The 21,217-nt window shown below is 42.5% G+C and overlaps 5 protein-coding genes across 8 annotated transcripts; 2 read left to right on the top strand and 3 right to left on the bottom strand.

The window, feature by feature from the left end:
• Positions 1–3: 3 nt before the first annotated feature.
• Positions 4–4,009, bottom strand: LOC108146712 (nuclear hormone receptor HR78). 2 transcript variants are annotated; one of them, XM_017272798.2, is made up of 5 exons: positions 3,813–4,009; positions 3,332–3,419; positions 2,939–3,259; positions 1,820–2,089; positions 4–1,547 (listed from the first exon to the last, which is right to left on the bottom strand). In XM_017272798.2, the coding sequence occupies exons 2-5, from the start codon at positions 3,369–3,371 to the stop codon at positions 376–378; spliced, it is 1,803 nt and encodes a 600-aa protein (XP_017128287.1). In that variant the 5' UTR covers positions 3,372–3,419; positions 3,813–4,009; the 3' UTR covers positions 4–375. The 2 variants fall into 2 exon arrangements, with proteins under 2 accessions (XP_017128287.1, XP_017128288.1); XM_017272799.2 differs by having other exon boundaries at positions 2,945–3,259.
• A 358-nt stretch (positions 4,010–4,367) lies between these two features.
• Positions 4,368–12,469, bottom strand: LOC108146814 (Golgi apparatus protein 1). Of its 2 annotated transcripts, none has more exons than XM_017273003.1 (6): positions 11,314–12,469; positions 9,765–10,974; positions 9,305–9,702; positions 8,599–8,967; positions 5,251–5,620; positions 4,368–4,974 (listed from the first exon to the last, which is right to left on the bottom strand). In XM_017273003.1, the coding sequence occupies exons 1-6, from the start codon at positions 12,028–12,030 to the stop codon at positions 4,697–4,699; spliced, it is 3,342 nt and encodes a 1,113-aa protein (XP_017128492.1). In that variant the 5' UTR covers positions 12,031–12,469; the 3' UTR covers positions 4,368–4,696. The 2 variants fall into 2 exon arrangements, with proteins under 2 accessions (XP_017128492.1, XP_017128493.1); XM_017273004.1 differs by having other exon boundaries at positions 9,317–9,702.
• Positions 6,143–8,559, top strand: LOC108146815 (glutactin). The gene is made up of 5 exons (XM_017273006.2): positions 6,143–6,458; positions 6,795–6,938; positions 7,085–7,736; positions 7,800–7,990; positions 8,046–8,559. Exons 1-5 carry the CDS (start codon positions 6,204–6,206, stop codon positions 8,478–8,480), a joined length of 1,677 nt encoding a protein of 558 aa, XP_017128495.1. The 5' UTR covers positions 6,143–6,203; the 3' UTR covers positions 8,481–8,559.
• Positions 12,470–12,748: 279 nt separating the features above from the next.
• LOC108146917 (neuronal membrane glycoprotein M6-a) lies at positions 12,749–18,049 on the top strand. Of its 2 annotated transcripts, XM_041708489.1 has the most exons (5): positions 12,749–13,180; positions 15,416–15,628; positions 16,350–16,509; positions 16,569–16,873; positions 16,934–18,049. In XM_041708489.1, the coding sequence occupies exons 1-5, from the start codon at positions 13,177–13,179 to the stop codon at positions 17,209–17,211; spliced, it is 960 nt and encodes a 319-aa protein (XP_041564423.1). In that variant the 5' UTR covers positions 12,749–13,176; the 3' UTR covers positions 17,212–18,049. The 2 variants fall into 2 exon arrangements, with proteins under 2 accessions (XP_041564423.1, XP_017128650.1); XM_017273161.2 differs by lacking the exon at positions 15,416–15,628 and having other exon boundaries at positions 12,752–13,180.
• Positions 18,050–18,172: 123 nt separating this feature from the next.
• LOC108146604 (serine/threonine-protein kinase PLK4) lies at positions 18,173–21,146 on the bottom strand. The gene is made up of 7 exons (XM_017272652.2): positions 20,984–21,146; positions 20,829–20,924; positions 20,002–20,773; positions 19,491–19,944; positions 18,914–19,430; positions 18,703–18,852; positions 18,173–18,635 (listed from the first exon to the last, which is right to left on the bottom strand). The coding sequence occupies exons 1-7, from the start codon at positions 21,017–21,019 to the stop codon at positions 18,348–18,350; spliced, it is 2,313 nt and encodes a 770-aa protein (XP_017128141.1). The 5' UTR covers positions 21,020–21,146; the 3' UTR covers positions 18,173–18,347.
• Positions 21,147–21,217: the final 71 nt, after the last annotated feature.

The raw sequence follows: 21,217 nt of genomic DNA, 5'->3' as shown, positions 1-21,217 counted from the left end.
CAATTACATGAATTCCTTTATGGAAAGAATTTATTGATCTGGATAGTTTACAACTTATCAAAATTATTTTTGTAATAAAATTAAAAGGCAATACAAAATATACGCAATCTTAAAACTAGTAACGGATCGCTTAACACTCATTAAAAAAAAAACATATTCGCTTTTATTGGGAAATCGATTCCATTTAATCTGTGAACAACAATAAACCCAAGGTTTTGCTTTAGAATATTGTCTGCTAAAGAATATTATATATATATTTTATCGGGATTTGCCTAATTGCTAAGTGTATTGCCCGCACTTGGTCCATCATCAGTCTTGCTTTTGGGCGGCTCAGCATTGTTGCCTGCCCCCGGTTCCCCCTGTTCTTATTTCCACCTACAGTCCACTGGTATTGCTGGTCATCAGGATGAACGGAATCAGGGCATCCATCTGCATCTGACCCACCAAATTGGCGAAGAACAGCTCCTCCATGGCCTCCGCCTCCAGACTGCTCAGTGGAAGTAGACGAGCTACCAGCACATTGAAGCGCTCCTCTCCTCCTCCGATTCCCCCCTGCCGCCTCAAACTGGACAAGGCGTATAGCTGGACCCTTCGGACATATCCTCGCAGCTGGCGCTCCTTGCGCTGCTGCAAGAGCGAGGGATTGAAGAGTAAGATAAGCCGTAGTAGGCCGAACTCCAGATCCGTGACCTCCAGCGACTGGAGCTCCTGGACAAAGTCGTGCAGGGTCCTGATGAGATTGGCCATCTTGGAGATCTTCAGCGGTTCGATCTTATCGATATCCGCCAGTTGGCGAGTGCTCTGTATGAATTGCCCAATAATGGTCGGCACCGACAGCTGTCCCTGGCATTGAGCCAAAGCTACAGCCATCAGAGCTGGCCAGGCTCCCCTCAGGAGCTTCACTTGGCCATGGGCGTCCAGTTGCTCGAAAACGGGAACCTTTCGAAGCGTGTGGATCGTGAGAAAGATAATCCTCGAGCCCGTTTCACACACATAATGAATATTCAAATACGAATGAACCAAGGTCGGTGGCTGGACATGAAAAGCGCACTGCACATCCGTCAAAAGATCCTGTTCGAAGAGCGCCTCATTGACCACAAAGTCACCGCCACCGCTTCGATTGGCACCGCACTCAAAGTCCAGGTCCATGTGCTCCAGTTCGGTATCGGCGGCATCTTCGGTGCCACTGTCCTCCGCCTCTGAATCGCATTCAGGCTTCACACTTAGATTGCCACTCCTCTCCAGCTGATTTTGTATGGGCTGCAGGATCTGCAGTCCCTTATGGATGACCCGCATGTCCAGCGAGGTCTGGATGAGGCCCATCGTCGAGGTGGTGGGCAGTGTGCTGGGTGCTTCTCCGGCATTGAAATTAAGATGCTGCGAGTTGTTATTGCTGGCGCTATTGGCCAACAGCTGCAGGCACAGCGTGCTGCTGTTGTCCATTGAGTCGTCCTCGTCATCCTCGGGATCTGGCTTTGGAAGATCTGGAGAGTAGCTGCCACCCTGCTGCTGCTGTTGCTGCTGCTGCTGCTGTTGGGTGGCAAACACTGGAAAATAAAGGTCTCAATCAAAAGAAGGCCTATTTATTTAGTTGTATTTATAGTAACAATTATTAATATTAACAAGCCAATGCTCTAACTTCTTTAATTTAAAAATGTATCTTTAAGATGCAATAAATAAAATCGATAGCCAAGCTTGGAATAAGTAAATCAGACTATTGCATGACCTTTTACTGTACAAACACTGACCTTTTGAACTTTTAAACTGTATGAGTCAATCTTATTAACTTAATGCAATTCAAATTGCAAGTCGAACTTACTCAATGTCTGCGTTAGCTCTGCAAAATTCAGTCCCATTGGGAATAGATTCTCGTTCAAATTGAAAGGCGTTGCTGGCGTGCTGTGCACTGGGGGCGTGGCCGCGGCCTCGGCCTTGACACTGTGCCCCTTGCCGCGGCCCTGTTGATAGCCGGACTTGCCGGAGAGGTAGGTGGAGGAGCTGCCTCCACCGCCGGATGTGGATGAGCCACTAGCGGCGGCGATGAGGCCCTCCTTTCTGTCCACAATCGGTTTCCTCTCGTGCTGCACAGCTGTGAATCAAAGTTGCAGAGAACGGAAAGCAATTAATTAGAGCAAGAAGTGGTATTAAGATGCGGTTCGATGATTTTCCAGGCGAGGTGAGTAAGTGGGTGAGATGGTTAGTGTGTGTGTGTGTGTGTGTGTGTGTGCTGGTTGGGAATCTTTTGTGCCCCCGCAGCTGCAGGTTTAAGATGATGAGCAACTAATTGCATTGGATATTCATTGTAAGAGAAGCTAACGCTGCAACAGCAATTAGTTTCGCATGTTGCTTTGAAGTAAAATGTAGGCTAAAAATAATGTGTATCTGATTATAATAAACATTCGCATTCTAAGAAAAAATTAATTAAATTACTAAACAGAAAATATAAGCTCCACTAAATTTCTTGACAGCTGCTAAACTTTGCTTATTTTCAAAAATCACCCCCAAGTAACATTATTTTTATCTTCAATGGTGTAAACAACAATAAGATACTGCATTAAAAACATAAAACAAATTTAAAAAAAAAAACATAATTCTATTCCTTTTTTCAATTAAAATGAATATCAATATTCTTTACCGTGATAAATGTGGACTTTTATATGTGCCAATGGACTAGATTTGATTGCTATTTCCATAAGCTAAAGAACTACTGTTTTCATGACCGCAGCTGTATGTATCCACTTCCTAATGACAAGTTCATTATGTACTACACCCCTTTAAGTTAAAAATTCCTCACAAGATTTATAAGCTTTTAAGAGGCCTAGCTTCTTTTAAAAGAACTCCTCGTATTAACTGCTGCTATAGCCTGCTGGAGCACGTAGACTCTGGCCAGGCCAGAGATTCGGTAATAGCTTGAGACGACGACTTAAACGAAAATTACAATCACTTCGCATGCCGCTGGCCAGGCACTTCTGCAGGCGGCAGAACTGGCACCGATTCCGGTGGTGCTTGGTGACCTCGCAGTTCATGGCCCCGCGGCATTGGTAGCCCAGCTGCTTGCGGATCGAGCGCTTGAAGAAGCCCTTGCAGCCCTCGCAGCTGATGGCCCCGTAGTGCCGCCCAGAGGCGCGATCTCCGCACACCAGGCACAGCTCCACGCTCAGCGTGGCAGACGCTCCGGCTCCCAGTCCCACGCCGCCTCCAGCGATCGAAGTGCCTCCGGATGAACCGCCGCCACCCAGCAGGGGCATCGCTCGGCTTTCTGCAAGGTCAGAGGGCAATGGCTGTGTCAGAATGGGTTCCAAGGTGCAATGACTCGGGTGACTGGACTCACCTTCGCTCTTGATGAACGCCTCAACCTTAACGCCGTCCATTGTCGCTACAGCAGCCGGCAAAATAATAGTCGTAAACAGTAAAAAATACTGAAAGAAAAAAAATGTTTTTTCTATTTTACAATATATTTTTAACTTCATGAATTAATGCAGTTTTATTTCAATCAAATAATTATGAACTTAGTTAAAAACTTGCTCCATGATTTATTGATGCTAATATATAACGCCTGGAACGCAACTTATTCAGTTGAATTTATAAAAATCACAAAACATTTATTTAGTTCCTGAATTCTTTTTAAATCTAATAGGCCCTCTTCCTTCCAATCAGATTTTTTTTTATATATGAAATATTTTTTATCTATTTAATTGTTGACTGCTAATATTTTGAACTAATCTGTGCTTGCTACGTTAGCTATTTTAATAGAACCCGTTTCGGCTGCACTTGTGTTGGTGCCTGTGATGTGATGAAGTGGTCTTGCTTACTTGGCTTTTTGTAAATTCTTATTGAACTTTTGCTATCACCATCCTCGCACTTTTAAGGTAACACTTTTACGAGGCACTTGTTTCTTTCTATACAATTTCCGATTAGTTTAACTATTTTTAGGCACTTAAAACCTTTTTGGAAGCTTTTCTCACGGCAGAAAATCTTTTTGTTCCAATTGACTTGTCAGTAGTGTGACCGCAACATACCCATTAGAATAAACCAACCGGTTCACGGAAATATACTAAAAAATACCATTACATACTTTAATATACTAAACCACTTGTTGAGCTAAAAAAAATGTAACGGAAAATATTTAATTTTTAATAACAGCGTTCTATAACTTCTAAAAAGATTATTAAGTGATTCTTCATTTTTAAAAATAAAATCTCACCTTTTTTTCTAGTTTTGCAATATTATTTCAATACCAAGATATTTTTTCCAAGTGTGCTGAGAATTTCCTGAAAACTAAGATTATGCACATGTAATGCCCCGTCCAAAAACACCTGTTGGTTGGTGCCATAACGTTATTAAGATTTTTAAAAATGCAATTAGCGTTTGCTTACAAAAATACAATTTAATATACAGGTGAAATTGTTACAAAAAAAGGTATAACAAAAAAGGCCCTAAGAATGGAACTAGAATTATTGTTTATTGTTTTCTCTTTTTTCGCTTAATTTTTGGTCTTATAAACGATTAAGCCACAAATTGCTCACACAAATATCTAAAAGGCAGGCAGGCTGGAGGGCGACAGAAAGTAAGGATCGGAATCGGTTATGGGTCATGGGTCATGGGTCATGGGTCAGCCGAAATGGAAAACAACAAGCTCACAAACATGCACATGCACACTCTGCCTATGCAGCAACTACAGTCTATACTAATTGAATTATTTATTCTTTAAGCCCATTGCACGTTTGGTGGCCCGTCCCAGGAAGATGCCGGTGAGGAAGACCAAGCCCGTGGCGCTCATTAGTATCACAAGGAAGAATTTGTGCGATGGCGAGGCGACCACCTGCTGCACCAGTTGCTGCATATCCTCGGGCGGCAGCGCCAGCGTGTCGTCCGCATTCCGGAACATCTCGATGCGCCGCTCCAGCTTCTCGCGGCAGTCCGCTTCCAGCGAGTTTGGCGTATCCTTCAGCAGCGTCCTCAGGCAGTTCAACTCTACGGGGTAAAGATGATATAGTTTTTTAATTGTTTTTAGTTTTATTCAAATTTAGGAAAGTATCAAACTTATAATGTACGTTGATGAAACTATACTTTTTTAATTGATTGACCATAAAAATGTAACTGCAATTCAATTTGTTTAATAATCATTTGTTTGCTTTGATAACAGAACCACGGATTTTGGTTTTTGAAATAATTTTAAAATATCTTTCTTTCAAAAAATTATCTTTTCATCATATCTTTTATAATATCAGTATCATAATGTCAACTTACTGCGACCATTTCCGGCGGACACCTTGGAACAGTACCGCAGCAGGTCTACGGTACAGGATGTCTCCAAAATAGGATCTACATGGATGTCGGCCTTAGCTTCGGCTATCAGAGCGGCCACCTCCATCTGGCACTGCACGTTGATTATCTGCTTTTGCAGGAAGGCCGTCTTCAGGCACTCAGCCACCTGGCCATGCTCGTCGGAATCAATATTCGCCTTGCACAGTTCCTGGATCTCCGACTTGCAGAACACCTGCAGCAGGGGATTCAACTTGTAGTTGAGGGCTTGCTCTTGCAGGATTTTAATCATCTCCTTAGCACACTGTTCGTCCAGCGCCGACTGGCGGAACTTGTCTTTTAGACAGTGAATAACCTACAAAGTAATCATATATATAAGAATTTAAGAAATGCATTAATTTTAAGGAAATGTTGTTTATAACTTGCAAAATGCCAGTCTTACTTGACTTATTGACCGTCTCAGTCATGTTAAATTAGTTAAATAATAAAAATATTTATAAACAATAATTATAGCTTAGATAAGATTTAAAAGACGAAAGGCAATCATTTCCTACAAAAGCAATATAAATAAAAATGTTTTGACCCGTTAATGAATACCCAATTGAACGTTTGTTTAATTGACAGGGATTGCAAAAGCGTAACGCAGATAAGGAAATGATTGCGATTATGAAACGCTGTATAGGCATCGATTGAATCTTCATATTTAATCCCAATTGTCTAGCTCTTATAGAAATTTCCGAGATCTCCGACGTTCATACGGCCAGCCAAACAGACATTTAAGCCATATCAGTAAACCTTTTACTCTTTTTTTTTTTTAATTCGCCATGTGCTCGTCACCGTCAAGTTATGCCGCTAATCGTAACAAGCAGTTCGTTAGACATCACACCCGTTTCATTCTCGATTCAGTTCGCGTCCAAAGTTGACTTCAGTCGGGTCTGATGCGTAGACGCGGCGTATACGTGATGCTGACGTTGTGCGGTGTGGTGACCGCTGCTCTAACCGCTTTTCTAGTGGTCACCCTCACCGGCGGGCAAGTAGCAGATGCATCCGATGCAACAGTAAAGGTGGAACTATCCAATGGCCAGGGGGAAGTGCTTGGCAATTATGGCTACACAGCTTGGACGGATCAAACTTTTATGCAATTTCGTGGCATTCCCTTTGCCGAACCACCAACGGAGGAGTTGCGTTTTCGGGTAAGTCAGTTAAGTTTAAAAGTTGGCTCACAAACAAACACAAAACATTTTAAACCAACGCAATAAGGAAAGCTACCTCAGCGGATCGAAGTCTTTATACAATTGGAGTTAGATCTCATGCCCTATATAACTATATTTTTATAAAATTTAAAATATCATCCTAAAATAAATCAATGACTTTTATTTTGGTTTAATTATGACGAAGCTACGAAGCTATCGTTTCACTATTTTTTTTTTCTGTGATGTCGAGTTTTATTGACATTTAAGTTTTGCGTCGTCTCAACTGATAAGCTGGTTTATGACGAGGTGCTTTCTATTCTATATTTCGGTGATTAGCCACCTGTGGCCCGCTCACCATGGACGGGCACCCTCGGCGCACTGAACTTTGGACAACGGTGTCCCGTGATAACCAATCTGGATGGCCAGTTGTCTGATGCTGAACTCGAAGATTGCCTCAATTTGTCGGTCTACACCAAAAATGTGAGTAGAAATTAGGTTTACAAATTAAGATGATGGGCTTAATTGGATTATGATAAGCATAAAGTGGCCCATTGGGTTCCAAAGTGCTGAGATTTTGGTATCAAACATATTAACATATAAAAGAAACATATACCTATATTTTTTAGCTCTCTGCAAGCCAGCCTGTAATGTTTTACATTTATGGCGGAGGCTACTATAATGGATCAGCCGAGGATCACCCACCAAACTATATCCTAGAGAAGGACGTGGTACTTGTGGTACCCCAATATCGAGTTGGAGCCCTCGGCTGGCTGTCGACATACACGGAAGAGCTTCCTGGAAATGCTCCCATTGCGGATATTCTACTGGCTCTCGAATGGGTACAACTGCATATTGATCGCTTTGGTGGTGACCCCGAAAGGGTGACTATATTTGGCCAAAGTGCCGGAGCTGGAGTAGCTAGTTCTTTGTTGCTGAGTCCCCGAACTGGCGACAATCTGTTTAAGCGAGCCATTGTGCAGTCCGGTTCGATTTTCGCCAGTTGGGCTATTAACAAGGATCCACGGGCACAATCACAAAGGATTTGTATTAAGTTGGGATGTCCTAGCTGTGAACAGCCGGATCAGCTGGTGGAGTGCTTACAAAAGGCTAAAGTTAAAGATATTCTGGTGGCCACAACCTCAGAGTCTTTTTCGCCTATTGTAGGTGATTTGCAGGGCATCCTGCCGCAACAACCCAATGAGCTCGTAAAAAGCTATAGCAAACAGATTCCCTTGCTTACAGGATTTACTCAACATGATGGTTCCTTCGTACTAGCAAGTGAGTGTGACTATAAGTCTAATTTTTAATTATTCAACATGATTAAAAACTATTTTACTGCAGCCTATTATGATGCTCTGGCAGCCAAGATGTCCAATGTGAGTTTGTTAAGTGTTCGCCAGTTTTCTCAAGGTATTAATGACATGGTTAATGACACTTCGGGACTCACGGATAACATTTTGAGTCGCCTGCTCTTTAGGCCAAAGATACTCAACAGCCATGATCACAATGCTGCAGTTCCCCCTTACTTTGATGTGAGTTCAAGATTCAATGCTCAGCAGAGAAACGGAAATAATTATTTTCTTTCAGCTGACTTCGGCAATCTTTATGAAATCCCCTGTGATAACGCTGGCCACTAAAATCTACACCTCACAACCGTCATCGCCCGTTTATCTATATAGTTTTGAGTACGAGGGCAAATACACTCGATTTGGCTATGAGTTCGGCAACTCACACTATCCATTCAATGGAGGAGTGCATCACTCGAACGACAACATCTATCTGTTCGCCACTCATCCTCTTGAGGGGCAGGACACTCAGATGGCACAGAAAATGGTGGAGATGTGGACCTCATTTGCCATCGATGGCCATCCCAGCGAACTGAGTCCTTTGACCAGTGCAAGTGGACCATACAATCAACTTAATTTGGAGATAACTAAAGGAGAAGATTTATTGGACACTCTGACGGCCGCAATCGATGATCCCGACAATGGGCGATTGCAGCGAGAGGATATGGAGTTTTAGTGGAGTGCCATACGATTGATTATTTAGAAAGTGTAAATATTTTTCTATTATATAAGCAGTAAAGTTTTAGATTTAACAATATTCTTAGTTTGACAAACGAAAACGGCAAAAAACTTACCTTTCCATTGAGCTCCTCATTGGGCAGAGCGCTGGCCACAATGTTGGAGCAATAGCGATCGATGTTCTTTCCGCAGGCACTTTGCAGCGAGGGATTGAAGCGGAAATCTGTATTCTGCTCGATCATGCGATTGACCACCACCAGGTGACACCGCTGGTCGAACTGCGTGTCATCCTTGTACGTCTTGAGGCAGTCCAATAGCTTCGCCGAATCTGTGCTGGGACAGAACTTGTAGATCATCTCCTTGCAGGTGGTAAGAAGCGTATAATCAGTGCCGCTGTCGCCCAACTCCGATTTCTTGACCATAAAGATGGCATGATGACAGGGCTTGCCCAAACTGTTCGTCTTTCTTATTAGGCACTCCAGGGCCTGAAAAAGTTAAAATTTAGAACAATTAAGTACTTAATATTTTGGTAGTTTTTCTGGTTTTGGATGTGAAATGTTTTAAACCGGAGGCATATTGGCAATAGTTTAGACTTCTATAGTAGAAAAAAGTTTTTTAATATTTGTTTAAATAAGTAGAATATTAAGTTATTCTTTAAATGTTAAAAGGAAACGTTAAACTTTGTAATATAGTGTTAGCTTTTACCAACAAATTCTATAGTATTTTGTCCTTGAACAATATTTTCTAAATCCAATTGAAGTTAACCATTGCCAACGCAGTGTTAAATTGTTTGAGTGGTTAAGGATGAGTTAGACAACTTGCTTTTTCATTCACCTGACCGGGCCCCTTTTCCTCATCGCAGAACTGCTCCAACTCGCGCTTGCAGGCATTGGCCAGCTTGGGGTCCAGCTGGATGCTCTCGCGCTGCTGGTAGAGTTGCGCCTTCACCTGGTGACGGCACTCCTTGGGGATCTGGTGGCGCTGCGCCTTGATCGTGTCGTTGCGCATCACCTCGCTGAGGCAGGCCACCACCTCGTTTTTGGTGGCACTTGAGGTGCAAAAGCGCTGCACATACGGACGGCAGGCCTCTTTGAACTTGGTCGTAAAGTGAAAGTTCTTCAGCGAGATGATCTGGAAGTGCTCGATGGCGGCCCGACAGCGCAGATCCTTGCGCAGATCGGCGTCATTTTTGTGCGCTATAAGGCAGTCCATCATGTCACCTGAAAGGGATTATAATTGTTTATTAATTCTAAGAAAATAAGTACTGATTAATAGTTATTACCATTATCCTTTCCGCTCTTGAGGATCGCCGAGCAGTGCTGCTGCATGGCCTCACCGCAGACGTTCATGATGACGGGATTGAGTTCCACGTGAGCAGCCTCCTCCTCCGTGTACTTGACCACCACTGACTTGCACTCCGGCTGCAGTTGGTCCATGTTTTTCTGCAGACACTCCATTTCAGTGCCCTTTTCGGTGCAGTCAGAGCAGAAAGCCGAGAGATCGTTGAGACAGTAGTCCTCCACCTCGGGAATCAAGTCCATCGATATGGCGCGCTGTCTCATCACACGCTTAACCTCCTTAAAGCAGTCCTTCCTCAAGGTCTGATGCTCGTCCTCGCTGAAAGCCATGCGGTGCAAGCAGGGCAGGATCATGGGTCCCCGCTCCGGATCCATTTGTATGTTCTGCGCATCATCCCACTGTTTCTTGGCACGACAGTACTTCACTGCGTCATCGCGGCAATGTTTGTACAGCTGGGGATCCAACTTGAAGTCTCTGGCCACAAAGTACTCTATAATGAGGAGCGCCTGCTCGCATTCTGGAAGCATCACTGGTGTGCCAATGTGCTCCACCAGGCAGCTCATCACTCGAGCGTCGCCTCCCTGTACATCCTTGCAGACCACATCCACCACTGGCTTGCAGGCCCGCCTCAGCACCGGATCTACGCGCCAATCCTCGCCAGCATCGCTGGCCTTTATCAGGGTCTCCAGACCACGCTGGCACTGCGCCGTCACCCTTCGCTGCTGACGCCTGGCCTTGACGTGCTCCAGCAGACAGTGGATGATCTCGCCACCCGTACTGGTCATGCCGTTCACCAGCTGCGCCTTGTGCTCATCCGGACAGAACTTGGGTATATCATCGGCACAGTCGTTCAGGAGCTCCGGCGACAGTTGATAGTCGGTCATCAGCATGCGTCGGTGATCGGTCAACTCGGTGAGACAAGCGGGCGCCAGTTTTGTCCCATTCTTAGACACCGACTCCAGGCAGAGCAGGATCTGGGCCAACCGAACGTGCTTATCCTCGGAAACGCCCCGCCGGCAGTGGTACAGCTTTATGTCCTCCTTACAGGCTTTGGCTAGTCCGTGGGACACGCGATAATCGCGGCCCATCTGCTGATCCCTCAGAGTGATCTGCGAGGCACACTGTGGCGACATCGAGGGATGGTTTTTGTGCCGCACCAGGCACTTAAACCCGCCAGCAGTGCCGGGCTTTTCCTGAAACAAAAATATACAAATTACCAGTTATTAACTATAAACTTGAATGATTTTTTTTAACTATAGGTAATGGCACATGATATGTTTTTGGATATGTGGAATTTTGTAAGATTTTTGCTAGAATGGAAAGATGTCATTAAATTTACTGCAATCATTTTGTATTGCCCAATTTAAATAATTTCTTCTAATCTTATATACAGTATTTGGGGCAATAGTGAACTGTTTCCAAAAATGATTCACCCCGAATTTCGATTAGTGACCTTTAGCTCCCTTATCTCGCAGTCTGTTTAAAGTGTTACCAAGTGGTTGCCTCCAGAGTCTCTCAAAGATTTCACATACCTGCGAGCACAGGGACGAGAGATCGTCCTGGCAGACCCGGAACAGTTCCAGCATTCCACGCTGCAGACCAATGGAGTTGATGGAGCTCTGGCAGATTGGCTCTAGGCTGGCCTTGTTGGCGCTCGCTTGGAGGCACTGCACCGTGCCCAACTGCGATAGGACGGAGGGCAGGTGGTCAATGTTCAGCCGACCGCATTTGTGCTCTTCCACGAGCTGGCCGCAGGCGGTGTAGAACTCATCCACGGCACTGTAATCCTGACCCAAAGCCTCGTAGGCCCTTCTTAGGTGCTGGTGACAGGCGTTGTTCTGGGGCAGCTTCAATCGCTGCTGGTCGAGGCAGCTCCACAGGTGCACGGAGTTGAGGCAGCTCTCCAGCTTGGTCCGTTCGGCGGGACAATAGGCGGGAAGAAAGGTGTTCTCGATCCAGGCGGGCAGCTGCAACTGGCGCTGCTGCGTCCACAGGGCATGCTGGCAACCCTCGGGCAGCTCCTCCAGCTGGCTGGAGCTGAAGGTCAGTGCGCACTCCAGCATGGACAGATTGTCGGTGGACTTGTGGTGCGTGCAGAGCTTCTTCAGGTCCTGGCACTCAGCCAGGTCGATGATGTTGTGCATGGCAGTCGCGACATCCACATCAATGGCGGCTCGCCGGATGCGCTGGAGGGAATCCTCGGCCGAAGTGGCCGTGGCCATGAGGAAGACCAACAGGAGGTGGAGCATGTTTGCCGGCTGACTCTGTCTGTCTGAATGGCGGATTTCCTAAACTCCTGTCTTCAATGGTAGCTCATTGAAAACACCTCCAGCGACAAATTGCTTGCGTCAGCTAATGGAGCGGCAATATATGCAGTCGGTGCGGCGATTCGATGCGCTGCTTTTGGCCGAAACACATCAGCAAAAGCAAATATATTCGTCGAGTTTCAGAGTGCAGAGCCCAGCAACAACAATAATGTGTAAATGGATGGCCGGTTTGCAAGTCCACCGCTCTCACGTCCTGGTCATCGCTTGGATAGCTTTATGGGGCTCCCTAATATCTGATGCGGGTATTGCCACAGCCAAATTAGCTGCTATTCCGGCACTTCAAGTGCTAATATCAATTTTATTTGCAAAAAAATCCACTGAAGACCAACAGGCGATGGAAGATGGCCAGAACTATCGGTTGGCCCGCGATCTATCGATAGCCAAGAAGCTAAACTAGAGATGGTACGGGAATCCCCTTTAATGAATGTATTGCTCTCCAACATATTTTAATAATTTGAATGTACAGATTTAACGCATGTTACTTTTTGGCACTTGTAGTTAAATTTAAATTTAGTTAAATTTAAATATTAATCCAACTAGTAAAACTTATTAAAAATAATATATACCAACTAAAATATACCAAACAAAACGGACTAACGCTTGCCGTATCGATAGTGCTATCGATGTACATAAAACCAGCTTCGTAATCGCAACAAGAATTGTGTAGATGTAGATACTCTTTGTTTTTGGTCAAATTCAGTTGTCGTTCAGGAGGCCTAGGATAATAAATGCGAGCAAGGAAATAACTAAAAGCACCGTCAATATAACCACCTGTGGTTTTCGGTTATTATCGCAATTCAATCCAATCATCAAGTGCAACGCCAATAGTTTAAGCGCGAGTTTAGTTTACCCTTCCACTTCGAAGCTCACACCTTAAAACTTGTTTTGAGTGCCAAAGTAGAGCGAGTGTTTGTGCGTTTGTGTATACCTACAAACAGATGTAAAAGTTTTCAGAAATTCCAACACAACTCACAAATTGCACTGCAGAACTACTTGCATTGCTAGTTGGAAATATTTAAATGAAATAATTTAATTGCGGAGACTGGTATCAATTCACAGCCATTCAAAATGGGTAAGTTGGGCGAACACTATGGGTTCACCAAAGTTGTTAAACTCTAAAACTCCCAGGAAAATAATCATCCTCACTAAGCTTGCATTGTAAATCGTATGAGATAAAGTATTGAATGAAATTAAGCAAAAATATTAAAACAAGTGACAAGCACTTGGAAATCAGGGTTTTTGCTGTAATATAAGGGTATTGCTGTTTTGGTTCGAAGTTTGCCATGCAGTAAAGACTGTTTGTTTTTAAATATGTGCATTCATTGATGGTCGACCTCTATCCAAAAAATGTTGGCCAACTCTTCTTTAACAGGACATTAAGAAAAAAAGGCATTATCCCTTTAAAAGTGACACTAGTTGATAATAGTTATTATATTGAGTCAAACAACTTCTTTAAGGTCTTCAGTAAATTTAAATATTTTATTTAGCTTCAATGAACTAACAATTGTAATTTTTTTTTAATTAAAAATTCTTTTGAGTGTTGTATAATAAACCACAAGGTAATATAGAAATTGCACTCCCTACAATAAAATGTTCAGTGGTCATTATCAATTAAATGATTTATTAAAGAAAAGAGTGGAGAAAGGATAGTTGGTTTATTTAAAACAAGTCAAGATTAATAATGTGTCCCCATTTAGTTAAAATGTTTTGAACATATCCTAAGCCCACTCTCCCCTACAATAAAATTAAAATAATTTTATAAAAAATTTGTATTTCTTAATACATGTGCATACAATTAAAATCTAAGGCTAAAAGTTTGGATTGCATAGTCGTTTGCTGAGTTTTTTCAATAAAATTGAAAACTTTTTAGGCTTGTTGTCTCCGAATAATTAAACTCCATCTTGACAGAGCTGCCAAGAGTATTAAAGTTTGCACTTCGTCTTCCTGAATTATTATATTTACGCTCTAGCAGCTGACATTATTTCGTGCGCCAAGAGTCATTGCACGCTACCGGAATTAATGTTTAGCTCTAATGCCAAGCCGTTGCTTGTGTCTTGGTGTCATTGGCACCCAGCTTTCGGCATCTGGTGCAAAGCCTCGGTGGCAATTTTCATTCCATTCCGTCTGCCACAGACTCCGCGGGACTTCCACTTCCGGTGAGAATCTCTCAAATGCGGATGCATTTAATGGGCCTAGGCTCTTCACTCGCTTCGCTGGCAGGATGTCATCTGGATGTTTTTTATTTTGCTCCTCTGAGGTCGTTGTCCCGTCTGTCTTGGATAGACTCTAAGCTGGCACTAAGCACATAATAAGCTTAGTTACATTTGAAGGAAATGAATGCCATACTTTATAGGGGAACAAGGATGTACTGTTTTCGTGCTACATTAACAGATGTAACAGTAACAGTAACAAAATGACCCAATAATTTACACATGCATGGTAAATATATTTATAATTTTGATCAGAATTAAGAAAGTTTTACCTGGGCACCTGGGTATCGGAAAATTAACTTAAATTAAAAAAAGTTAATTCCCTCTTATATTTCTATGGGGTTATCTTATTTCCTTTATTAGTGTGACTCTTTGACCTGACAGAAGCAGTGAACTTCTCCCAGCAAGTTCGAACTAATTGTCTCATTAATTAAATCTTGTTTTCTGTACGCTGAAACAAATATTTGTATTTTTTTTGTATTTTTGTATTTATTATAAAATTTCATCCTAACGCTACAAGTTTGGAACTAATATTGTTTGATTTAAAGACGACAGTTTACTCATGGAGAAATTCGGGTCTTTAAACAACTTTACTCGGGTGAAAAAAAATACAAAATGAGATATTATTTTAAAAAATATTTATTTTTTATAGCCATCCATATCGAAGAAGCCATATTTTAAAGAAAAGAAAATTCTTGTTTTAAATAAAACAAAATATAAATTATGATTTACATATATGAACTTTAGTTTAAACGTGTCGATATTTTTGTTCTGTGTATTCATATCGTTGTAAGAGAACGTTACGCTCTTTGAAAGAGCAGTTAAAAGAGCCAGTTACCTAGCTATCTCTCTTTCGGAGATCTGAGAACCTATTCGATGTCGAACGACAGCCCATTCAGAGTTTGAAATTGTTCAGTTTGCTTTCTTTTGTACGGGAGCGTCAGTCCGCTGTTCGCAGTCATTACTATAAGACTAATTATAATCATTGGAACTCTTGATTGGATGACGTCGCTGCGCGTGTGAATCATTGTGTGTCGATCAAACACTTGTATCCGAAGGGCACTAAAACATCTCTGTAACTCCCGATTCCCAAAAAGCACTGTGCAGTATGCCGGGAAAGGGGAACAACCGCGATCGCATCCGGGATCCCCGCGAGGAGATCCTGCTCGAGACGAACTTCGAGGACGATGGCGGAGTCCTGACGCGCGCCTACAACGGAAATCCGTACAATCCGTCCATCCAGAACCGCAGACGCAACTCGTACCGCTCGGATCACTCCTTGGACAGGTACACAGAGCGCGGAGGCGAAGGTACGATCCGAAATCCAGGCTATTCCCGGATCACTTAATGCATTCCGATTGTGCCATTAAACGACATCACTCTCACAGAATTGTGTGTACACCTTGTGCTTATTTTGCTTTACGTGAATCACTGGACAACCTGTAACCAATAGTCGCTGGTTCACCTGTTATCTTATCACTGTCTTTTTCCACCTATGCTTGCACAAGCAACTCGTATTCGTCTCTATGTGTATTCGTCTAAAATGTACCCGCACATATGTTTTTAAAACGCTATCCACATTTCTCATTTAGCTTACTTTAAATTCTTTTTATAAGTATATCTGTAGTTATTTTCTTCCCTCTGTGGTGACTTAATTCTTGTAAATTTATAATTAATTAACCACTTATTTATATGATTATTAAGAGCTAAAAATTCACAAAACTATGATGATAATTTCAAGATTACATTTAATGTTAATAATGCTTTATGAATTTATTTAGACACTTGCCTTAAAAATTTATATAGATTTGCATTCGCAATAAAAAACATAATAATATAAAAAAGTAATTCACAGTTTAAATTAAAGTAGGTCTTAAACCAAAATAAATTTAATTTCATATGAGTTTTTGATTTCTCACTAATAAATATTTTATTTTTTAGTCACCCTGCATATATTATTTTCGAAACATTACTAATTGTATAAGATAAGGTTTTACTTTATATCTCATAAATTGCACTTTATCTTTCCAGGAGAATGCTGCCAATCATGCATGGCGCGTATTCCATACGCCACTCTGATAGCCACGCTCATGTGCCTCCTGGGAGTGGGCATCTTCTGCTTCACCATGTACCGAGGGGCCTCACTCACCGTCATTATGGTTGACCAGGTCTTTCACCTGCGACTGATATGGTGAGCAGTTAATTAGCACTGCCCAAATATGATTTACTTGAACTATCTAATTTATTTAGGATCGAGGCGGTGCAGATGATATTTGTAATAATTGGAGCCGGCATGGCAGCCCTCGGATTCATGATTCTCTTCGTCGGATTTCTGGCCACCGGTGCCACCAGATATAAGGTCTACAGGGCGTGGCGATCGCGAGTGGGCGGTCGGATCTCATGCGCCGTTCTCATGGGCATAACCTACCTGCTAAACTTTGTCTGGAGCCTGATCCTGTGTTTCCTGGTTGTGGTAACCTTCATTTACACAATGTTCTGGAACATGTGCTCGAGTGTGGAGCACTCCCAAAGCTGCATTGATTTGACACAATTCCGTAAGTCTTATCAAAATAATTTATATATATCAACTATCTAATATTTCAATTGTCTTACAGATTTTATGTTTCCATCAAACACAAAACTCGAGGATATGAAGGTCTGTGAAAAGTACGAGATCAAGGCTTTCTGCAAGGACGGCGTGGAGAACGCAGAGGTCATGTTCATATTGGCCACCCTATCCACGCTTTTGGTGCTGCTCAGTCTGGTGCATTATCTGATGTGCCTGTCCGCCAACTATGCCCATATTCGAGACCACGAAAAGTTCCAGGAGTTGCAGGAGATCCAAAACCTCAACGAGCTCGAGTACAGTGCTACTTCAAAGGATCGCTTCTAGGACATATTTCAGAAGATTCAATTTGAGCTTAAAGAGAAGTCCAGCGCGATTTGAGATTTTCGCGCATCATACAACGAACAATGAACAAAACTCCATCGAAAACCGACATGCTTTAGTTAAGATTTTTTGTTTAGACCTAAGATTAAAGTTTTGCTTGTTCATTTCATGAGTTAGTGGCTTCAATTATTATTTATGTTCAAACGTCTTCATATATGTAAGCAGTTTTATCCAAGTAAACACTGCCAAATGAAAATATCCCACTGAAATCCTGCTTTTTATATTCGTGCACTCTTTGACTAACATTAATTTTCCGTCCATTACATTAAGTTAGCTTACAATTATTATTATGTTTCTGTTTGCTTTCACCTTTCAAGAAATAAACACACACAAACATAAAAGACAAATTCTTATGCTCAAATTGATTCTTCTGAATTGCCGAATGCATTTTATTAAAATACGAATACGTAAGCTAATTAGCAGCTTAACATTATATAGTATAATCCATCCGTGCATGATTATCTTTAAAATCTGTACAAGAAATTACTTTTACATGTGTATATTTCACTATTGCATCTACAACTTGAAAGCAATACGAATCCTGCCGTAGTATTTCTGTAAGTACGGTAGCAGCAGTTTTATAAGACAATGTTAATCTAAAGATTGGAGTAAGTATAAATATATATTTATCTTGTATTTAATATATACACCTACGTAATAATAATAATATATTTTATACTACACTTTTCTAACCTCACACTTATACAAAAAGGTAGAACGACATAAAAGTGTTTACACGTAGACTTTTAAAAATTAAATAAAAATGTTTGAGTAAAATCAACGATAAAATCTCTTTCAATCGATTGGTGGATTCAGGACTGAGACTTAATTTTAGAAAAATAAAATGGTTTTGGTTAAACCTACCCGAAATTCATTCAATTAAAATTAGGCAAATCTTTAAATGTTAATTTTGGTCAAATTTATTATTTACTTTAAACATTTTTTAATCAAACCATATGATTTAAACATTATAATGAGGACAGGGAAAAACTTATAAAATATATATTTACCATTAATTTACAATAAAAATATATTCGTTCAAACTTAAGAAACTATTTGAGCGGACTTGTTTGATTTAGTTATAAAAGTATGCGATTATAGCAAGGCGTTGTCGTTTTGGGAGTCATTGCATTGTTGTAGTCAATCTTCCTGCCGCTTACCAGCATTGGAGCGGTCTTTAACTTTAACTGAATGTTGGGAATCTGACTGATTCTATCTCTGACCGCGAATGGCAAGTCGTCGTCTTTGCCGAAGTGGGTTGAAGTTCCATTGGGCTGGGTAAAAGTTATGCCTCCACCTTGTATGTGCGGAATAACAGACACTACGGATCCATCATAAAACTGCACTTGGACAACTCCATGCGAGAGCTAAAACAGAGAAACGTTTTAAAAGGATTAGTAGGGATGACTGATAAAAATATACAAAGAGCATTACCTCAGTAGCGATTCCAACATCGGGAACGTTGATACGCTTGATGGGGACATTTTGATGGGCGGCTAGCATGTTTGACCTCGAGTAGTTGGTTCCGAAGTCTGTGGTATTTTGAGTCGACGAAATAGTGCTTACGGAAAAGTTGATTGAACCCTGCAGGATTAAAATGAATTCATGTAACAATACACTCATAAACTCAAGAATAAATATCTACCTGATTTGATTTTGGTGTGGAATACGCAAAGTTTGTGGTATCCCGCAGGCCATCCAATCTCTGAGCTGGCTGAACATCTGTGATGGGTCTTCGTCCGATTGTGACCGGAAAACACGTATTGTCTTTCGTCTGAGCAACCTCCAAGGCGTTACTAATGTTGACACAGTGGGTAAAACACTCGTTTCCATGCTCGATCAAGGATCGCGGCTCCGAGCAGGAATGATCAGACAGCAACATTCCATTTGCATCGAAGACCTTAAGTCCGTCTGAGGGCGACTTTAGAAGCTTTGACCCCGAATAGAAGCGAATCTCAAAGTCCGTCATCGTCTCCATTAATTGGCATTTGCCTAGGGCACTGAAGTATGTGACTTTTGGCGTTTTGCTCTTCACCAGGCCCACAAATCGAGCACCGTACACATATTTTTTCCAGTGTTTACTGGGCAAAGTTTCATAATTATAAACACAGTCGCCGCTTGGTATTTGAAAGTCTGGAGGCTGCTCTCTTATTGGTAGGCCACTGAAATTTATAAAAATATTAACATATTTTCTTATGTTTTAATCATTAGACTTGTCTTACCGCCCAGGATCTGGCTGGTATATTATAATTCGCTGTCCGTCATCCGATATGCGGCAAATATCAGTGACGCGATCTTCATTTAGCTTTGGCCGAAATTTTAGAAATTCCAGGACAACTTCACCATTGCGCAAAATACTCATTATAGCATTCTTCGTCTTATAACGCGTCGGTAGCAATCTTTTGGTGTTTAATGGTGGCACCGAAATGCGCTCTTCCTTAAGAGGCGCTGGTCTAGAAGTTTGTACCATATCCATATCCATGCGAAAAGCTGGAACCTGAGCATTTCTTGGCCAGTTTTGCTCTGCCACTCCAGTTGATGCTTGCCGAAATAAACCAGGCTGCTCGTAAGTCAGCCGATGGTGATCCTGCATGAACTCCTCCTGTATTTGGGGAAGCACTTGTTGTGGCCCCGAGTTGTCCACAGAACGAATTCGCTGGGAGTTCCTTGAATCACCTAAATTAGAATGATCAGAGGAAAGACCACCAACAAGCGCATTCAATAAATACTTACTGCTGGCAAACGTTATGATTCCACTGTCGCCGCTTTCCAGGCTCTGGCTAAACACTCCCGGCGTCGAGTGGCCACCACTTGTGCTACTATCCAATCTTTTCAGCATAAAAGGATGACAGAGCACCGCCTCGAGGGTAATGCGTTCGTGTGGAAGTTTCTTCAGCAACTTGTTTATCAAGTCCTGCGCCTCATAGGACAAATGAGCCGGCATTAGGTACTCGGACATGACCACTTTGTTAAGCGTGGACTGCACGGCGTCGGTCTCAAAGGGCGGTCGTCCAACCAGCAGTGTGTACAGCATGCACCCAACACTCCAGACGTCCGCTGGCAAGCCGTGGGACACCCGGGAAATCACCTCCGGCGAAATATAGTTGGGAGTTCCACACATCGTCATATGCCGCTCATCCGGTCGCTTCAGTTGGGTGGCCAGTCCGAAGTCAGCTATCTTGACGTGCATCTCCTTGCTCAGCAGCAGGTTGGATAGCGAGATATCGCGGTGCATGATGTTGTGCGAGTGCAGGTACAGTAGACCCGCCACCACCTGCTTTAATATGGAGGCAGCTTCCGCTTCTGTGAAGGGTCTAGCAATTTGGTTCATGTAGCGATGAAGCTCCCCATTGTGGGCCAGCTCCAGCACCAAGTACACATAGTTGACATCCTGGAAGAAGGTGTACAGCTGGAGAACAGAGGGGTGCTTCAGGCGGGAGTGTATTTCCACCTCCTGGCGAACGCGGTTGGTGAGGCCAGTGCCCTGGATAAGTTTCTTATCGATCTGAGGGCAAATTAAAGATTAACTAAGGTTTTCACCATATCGCAGGGGTTCCTACCATCTTAATGGCCACATCCTGGTGAGTGTGCAGGCATCGCGCCTTGTAGACACTCGCAAAACCGCCCTTGCCCAACAAGTGCTGTACTTCATAGTCCTGCAAAGGCAAACAACGCTTGAAAATTCCATGGGATCACGAGATTCCGGTGCACCCACCTCAATTGTTTCTCCAAAGGCCCGATTGGACAACATAGTTTGCTTTGTTTCACAGACTGAGTGAGCCACTTGCTATTTATGTTATTATTAATCAACCAAAGCCATGTAAACAAACAAGCCAACAAAAATTTGAAAGGGAACGCCACCGTTAGTGTTGGGAAACTTTGAAGTGAGTTTGCAGAAGTTGGTTTACCAACACTAACGAATGCCCCGTTTTCGATATCTATATCTGGG

The sequence above is a fragment of the Drosophila elegans genome, unplaced genomic scaffold (genome assembly GCF_018152505.1).
Source record: "Drosophila elegans isolate 14027-0461.03 unplaced genomic scaffold, ASM1815250v1 contig_208, whole genome shotgun sequence".
NCBI classification, from domain to species: domain Eukaryota; kingdom Metazoa; phylum Arthropoda; class Insecta; order Diptera; family Drosophilidae; genus Drosophila; species Drosophila elegans.
The sequence above is the reverse complement of the archived record's forward strand: the minus strand, read 5'-3'. Positions and strand labels throughout refer to the sequence as shown.

Coding starts and splice junctions, on each gene's coding strand:
- LOC108146815 (XM_017273006.2), top strand. CDS start 6,204: ATGCGTAGACGCGGCGTATACGTGATGCTGACGTTGTGCGGTGTGGTG. Junction 6,939..7,084: donor TGTCGGTCTACACCAAAAAT/GTGAGTAGAAAT, acceptor TATATTTTTTAG/CTCTCTGCAAGCCAGCCTGT. Junction 7,991..8,045: donor CAGTTCCCCCTTACTTTGAT/GTGAGTTCAAGA, acceptor ATTTTCTTTCAG/CTGACTTCGGCAATCTTTAT.
- LOC108146917 (XM_041708489.1), top strand. Junction 15,629..16,349: donor CACAGAGCGCGGAGGCGAAG/GTACGATCCGAA, acceptor TTATCTTTCCAG/GAGAATGCTGCCAATCATGC. Junction 16,874..16,933: donor CATTGATTTGACACAATTCC/GTAAGTCTTATC, acceptor ATTGTCTTACAG/ATTTTATGTTTCCATCAAAC.
- LOC108146814 (XM_017273003.1), bottom strand. CDS start 12,030: ATGCTCCACCTCCTGTTGGTCTTCCTCATGGCCACGGCCACTTCGGCC. Junction 9,703..9,764: donor CAAGAGCGGAAAGGATAATG/GTAATAACTATT, acceptor AATCCCTTTCAG/GTGACATGATGGACTGCCTT. Junction 4,975..5,250: donor GTCCGCCGGAAATGGTCGCA/GTAAGTTGACAT, acceptor TTTACCCCGTAG/AGTTGAACTGCCTGAGGACG.
- LOC108146712 (XM_017272798.2), bottom strand. CDS start 3,371: ATGGACGGCGTTAAGGTTGAGGCGTTCATCAAGAGCGAAG. Junction 3,260..3,331: donor GGCGTTCATCAAGAGCGAAG/GTGAGTCCAGTC, acceptor CTGACCTTGCAG/AAAGCCGAGCGATGCCCCTG. Junction 1,548..1,819: donor AGAGCTAACGCAGACATTGA/GTAAGTTCGACT, acceptor TTTATTTTCCAG/TGTTTGCCACCCAACAGCAG.
- LOC108146604 (XM_017272652.2), bottom strand. CDS start 21,019: ATGTTGTCCAATCGGGCCTTTGGAGAAACAATTGAG. Junction 20,925..20,983: donor CCTTTGGAGAAACAATTGAG/GTGGGTGCACCG, acceptor TTGCCTTTGCAG/GACTATGAAGTACAGCACTT. Junction 19,945..20,001: donor AATCATAACGTTTGCCAGCA/GTAAGTATTTAT, acceptor ATTCTAATTTAG/GTGATTCAAGGAACTCCCAG.